Raw genomic sequence first — 5122 nt, 5'->3', positions numbered from 1 at the left:
TTTCGTGATAGTCCATAAACTTTAAACTTAAACATTTTCAAAAACATAAACATATCACATAAACATATTCATATTCATATCCATATTCGTGTCCATATTCATATTCATATTCATATTCATGTTCGTGTTTGTTGAATTCAGATCGTGAATGTGACTCGTATTGGAACACTTTTGCGTGCTAAACTTAAAAAGAACTTGAAAAATTGGGAAGAATGTTTATCATTTGTTGAGTTTGCGTACAATCGTAGCGTTCTTTCTACTACAAATTATTCGCCATTTGAGATTGTTTATGGTTTTAACCCTTTAACTCCTTTGGATTTGATGTCCTTGCCTGTGAGTGAAAGGATGAATATGGATGGCAAGAAGAAAGCTGAATTTGTTAGGAGTTTGCATGAGAAGGTCAAGGCTAATATCGAGAAGAAGAATTTACAATACACGAATCAAGCCAACAAGGGAAGAAAAAAGATGGTTTTTGAAAAGGGAGATTGGGTGTGGTTGTACTTAAGGAAGGAAAGATTTCCAGAAAAGCGACGTTCGAAGCTCTTACCTAGGGGTGATAGACCATTTTAAGTGCTTGAAAGGATCAACGACAATGCCTACAAACTAGACCTACCAGGTGAGTACAATGTTAGTTATACTTTTAATGTTAGTGATCTTTCATTGTTTGATGTAGGAGATGATCAAGATTTGAGGACAAATCCTTTTCAAGAAGGGGAGGATGATGCAAACATGGTTGGTCAAGCACCAAAGAAGGCATGGGAGTTGTTGGAGTTGCCCGAAGGACCTATAACGAGGGGACGTAGCAAGAAGTTTAAAGAAGCACTTCAAGGATTCATGGTGAGCTACCAAGAAAGTTCAACAAATGGGGTGTCTAAATTAGAGGAGCTTGGGGAAGGACCTATAACGATGGCGCGCCACGTTCGGCGCGGCCGCGCGCATGGCGCGCGTGCCATGGTTCCATAATCGGCGCTGCCGCGCGCACATGGCTGATTTAGTGCAGTATACCACGCGTCCCCGCGCGTAATCTCGTGCCACCGCGCGCACTTCCGTGTAGAATTTGTTCACAACTCTTTTGATGACTTTTTGCACTAGTTTTTATTATTTTATTGTATTTATATGCATTGTATCAACCAAAAACGTGATCATTCAGACTTTAAACATATTATTGGAGATTTCTCTCAATATTCAAGGCATTTTGCTTTGATCTTCAACAAAAATCAAACTTATCAAAGATTGTATCTTTGTGGCGTTTGTCGATTGTTTTTCGCACGGATTGTCAAAACAAGTTCTTTGAAGGTTCGTTTGAAATTCGATTGTTATTATCGTTGATATTTGTTGCTAAATTATAATCGCTTAGAGGTGAATATCACAAATCGTTACTTGTTTCAAAAGATCGGGACAACTTAATCGATTCTTGTTCGTTATTGAATTGAGGGCTCGATTTCAATAATCGTGTTTGCTTTTCATTCGTACGAGGATTCGTATCACCAAGGAGACATACTGGGTCTAATGTACCCCTTGTCAAGAAGATCTTGTAACTGTTGTTTCAACTATTTCATCTCTGTTGGTGCCAATCTATAAGGAGCTCTGGAGATAGGTGCAGTTCCTGGTACCAACTCTATCTCCGCTTCCACTTCCCTATCTGAAGGAAATCCAGGAATTTCATCGGGGAAAACAAAAGGAAATTCATCGACAACTGGAATGTTCTTCACGTCGATTACATCCTTCGCTACATCAACAGCATAAATGAGGTATCCTTCTCCTCCTTTCGCTAAAGCCCGCTGTGCCTTTACAGCAGACACTACTGGCATTGGAGGTCGAGCTCCCACACCGAAGAAGAACCAATTATCGTCTCCTTCTGGACGAAACTGAACGAGATGTTGATAACAATCTACAGTCGCTCTATACTTATTCAATAGTTCGATTCCCATAATACAATCGAAATCTTCCATAGCCAATATCATCAAATTGGCAGACAAGTATTTTCCCTCAAACTCTAGCAAATAGTCTACTACAAGTCGCTTAGCTAAAACCTCTTGTCCCATCGGCGTAGACACCGACAACAAAACATCTAATGACACATCGGGTAGTTTATGCTTCTTAACAAACATTGATGCTATAAATGAATGCGATGCCCCAGTGTCAATCAATACATATGCAGGAATACCACATAAAAGAAAATTACATGCAATGACTCTCTCGTTATGCTCCTCAGCTTTTTCTTGGTTCAAGGCAAACACTTGCCCCTGAACTCGTGGGAGTTGCTGAGATCCTTGCGATATTCCTCCACGATGAGAACCTTGAGCAGGAAAACGCTTCTGTTGCACAGTGGCCTCAGATTATTTTCCACTATAAGACCCGGTCATAGAACCTCCGCCTCCACTCTGATTCTCCAAATTAGGGCAATCCCTCTTCATGTGACCAAAACCACCACAATTGAAACATGCACCTGTTGTTCTTCGGCAATTCTCCGTCGGGTGATTACCTCCGCAGTGGCCACATTGCATCTTTTTCCTACCAAAGCTGTGCACCCCTCTAGAACCAGAAGAAGAAGAAGATGCAGACTTCTTGAAAGACTGACCCCTTGGTCCCAACGAACTAGAACTTTTGCTAGCTTGCATAGCCTTTTTCCTAGCAATACTGATCCCGTCTTGACGACAACGATTCACTAATCCTTCGTATGAAGTAGGATCACCACAAACAAAAACCCGATCAAAAATCTCCTGGTTCAAACCATTCAAAAAGTGAGAATATTTTGCTGCAGAATTCTCACTGATGTGAGGAGCATACGGCAACAGATCCGTAAAACGCTTCCGATAATCCTCAATGTTCGAATCTCCTTGCTTAATGGTCAACAAATCCATCTCCTTCGCCTGACGAATAGCTGGCGAAAAGTGATGATTGATGAAGGCCTGACGGAAATGTTCCCAACGAATCTGCCCATGCTGCTGAACTAGAATAGCAGAAACAGGTTTCCACCATTTCCGAGCTTTTCCTTGAATCATGAAATCGGCTACCTCCATCTTCTCATGCTCGTCATAGTTCAGCACTTGAAAACACTGCTCCATGATATCGACCCAAGCTTCAGCAACATCAGCATTCTCATCTCCGTTGAACGGAGGAGGTTTAATCTTCATGAAATCCATAATGTTGACACGGTTCTTACGTCTCCTTTCATCATGATCTCGGTGACGCCTTCCGTCACGATCTCTACGACAATGTTCTCGGCCAGCCTCATCGTCGCCATAACGGCCATGTCCCACACTTCCGTGACTGCTTCCATCTCCGGACATCTGAAAGGAAACGAAAATCAACCTTTAAATCCTCAAAACAGAATTACTAATGTCCCAAATATCTTTGTATGCTCTGATACCACCAAATGTAGCGCCCTTACCTGAGCCACTACTAAACAGACTAATAATATACAACATTAAAACTTAATAACAACAATTAAACAGCGGAAACCAATTACTTAATCATCTTACAACCCAAACGAAAATAGAGCAATAACATCAGTTTTAAACATTATTACAACCATAACGAAAACATAATTCTGAAAGAGAAAACGATAAACCACAGAAAACCTCCACTGGATCACCACCGAAAACCCAACTGCTCTAGCCACTGCCCTGGTCGTCCGAACAGTCCAACCTAAGACCTGCCCCGTGGAATGGGGTGCCCAAGATGAAAACAAGGACGTGAGCGACAATCGCCCAATACGAGAATGTACGAGTATACAAAATGATATGATGCATGCAAAATGCAATATGCTCGCATATCAAGGATCAAGTCAAGAATCTCATGCTCCGTCTAGAGGCGCCTGAGTGTGTAGTCTCTGATCTGCCCTAGGCATGTTTTGGCACCCACACTCATCATCAAGACGTGGACCTGCAATGTCAAGGTCATCGGACCCCGGTCCCATCGGACACTGTAGCTCTCGATGCCCCATCGTCCACAATACATAATAGGGCTGAGCGGCCCCAACAAACGAGGTATATCTCAAAAGATATCAGTCTCAACATGATGTGTCATGCATAATATGCCAAAGCAGTAAAACATGTATCATGCAACAGATAAATATGCAGCATATAAGTGTGTATACTACGCTTGTATATATCAGTCACTACATCACGTACCTCACTAAAACAATCTGACAGAAAGCTCTGAACCTAGACAATACCAACATAATGAAATCACTATCAAACCAGATCAAACATGCTACAAGTTCTCCCTAATGATCCTTAAATCACTATTTAAGGCTTTAGGATTATATCTGCGTCCGTCGTCAGCCCGCTGATGATGTGTCGATCTCAGATCACCGACCCCCCCTCGAGTCGACACTAGCTCCGAAACTTCCCGACACCAAAGTGCCCTAGAAACTAGCTAGAAAACCTAATATAACTAGAACTCTCTCTGAAGAATGCGGTGAAGGAAACAAAAGAATTCGGCTTCCATTTATAGGCTGCATCCGCACTATTTCAGAAATACGAATCAATCTTATCTGCCACGTGTCAGAATCTCATTGGTCTAGTTGGATTTCTCGAGATAATGAAATCTGAAGTAGATCGGGTTATACATTTAAAATTCAGTGGATACCAACAACTTAATCCCGATTTATCAATTCCTTAATAATACTTAATTAACAACTCATTAATTATCTCTTAATTAATACTTAATTCAAAACAAGGATTCAGGTCATTACATCCTCCTATCTTTACAAAGATTTATTCCTCGAAATCAAAACTGAAGTACAATATAACTGAAAAAAATACAACTCAAAACAAATGTGGATACTCTGAGCGCATACGACTCATACGACAAGCTATCGCGCGGCGCAGCTGCGCGCGCACGGCGGGCAGGCACGCTGCGCCGATGCGCACGCGCGGCGTGCGGAACGTCCGCACGCGGCGCGCGCAGCGGCGGATCGTCCGCACGCTGCGCGCACAGGCTGCCGCCACTGCCCGAAACGTTCGCGCAGCGGGAGGTCAGCGAGGGCGGCTGCTCGGGATCGTCTCGGGAAGCGTTCTGAATGACGGGCTTGAATTGTTTGGACCTAGAGTGCAATTTTCTGATTTTTTCAAATTTTTGGGCAAAATTGATATTTTTGAAAATTGGTTCAATT

The 5122-nt window shown here is 42.4% G+C and overlaps 1 protein-coding gene across 1 annotated transcript; it reads right to left on the bottom strand.

The window, feature by feature from the left end:
- Positions 1 to 1550: 1550 nt before the first annotated feature.
- On the bottom strand, positions 1551 to 4785 carry LOC142550610 (uncharacterized). Its single transcript, XM_075659684.1, has 3 exons — positions 4137 to 4785; positions 2351 to 3293; positions 1551 to 2299 (listed from the first exon to the last, which is right to left on the bottom strand). Exons 2-3 carry the CDS (start codon positions 3291 to 3293, stop codon positions 1551 to 1553), a joined length of 1692 nt encoding a protein of 563 aa, XP_075515799.1. The 5' UTR covers positions 4137 to 4785.
- Positions 4786 to 5122: the final 337 nt, after the last annotated feature.

Source organism: Primulina tabacum, chromosome 7, assembly GCF_025594145.1.
Source record: "Primulina tabacum isolate GXHZ01 chromosome 7, ASM2559414v2, whole genome shotgun sequence".
Classification (NCBI taxonomy): domain Eukaryota; kingdom Viridiplantae; phylum Streptophyta; class Magnoliopsida; order Lamiales; family Gesneriaceae; genus Primulina; species Primulina tabacum.
This window is presented reverse-complemented; position numbering and strand designations above follow the sequence as displayed.

Excerpts from the sequence above, each read along its gene's own strand:
- LOC142550610 (XM_075659684.1), bottom strand. The coding sequence starts at position 3,293 with ATGTCCGGAGATGGAAGCAGTCACGGAAGTGTGGGACATGGCCGTTAT. Across the intron at positions 2,300-2,350 it reads TTCTATGACCGGGTCTTATA|GTTCTCATCGTGGAGGAATA; the intron begins GTGGAAAATAAT and ends TTCCTGCTCAAG.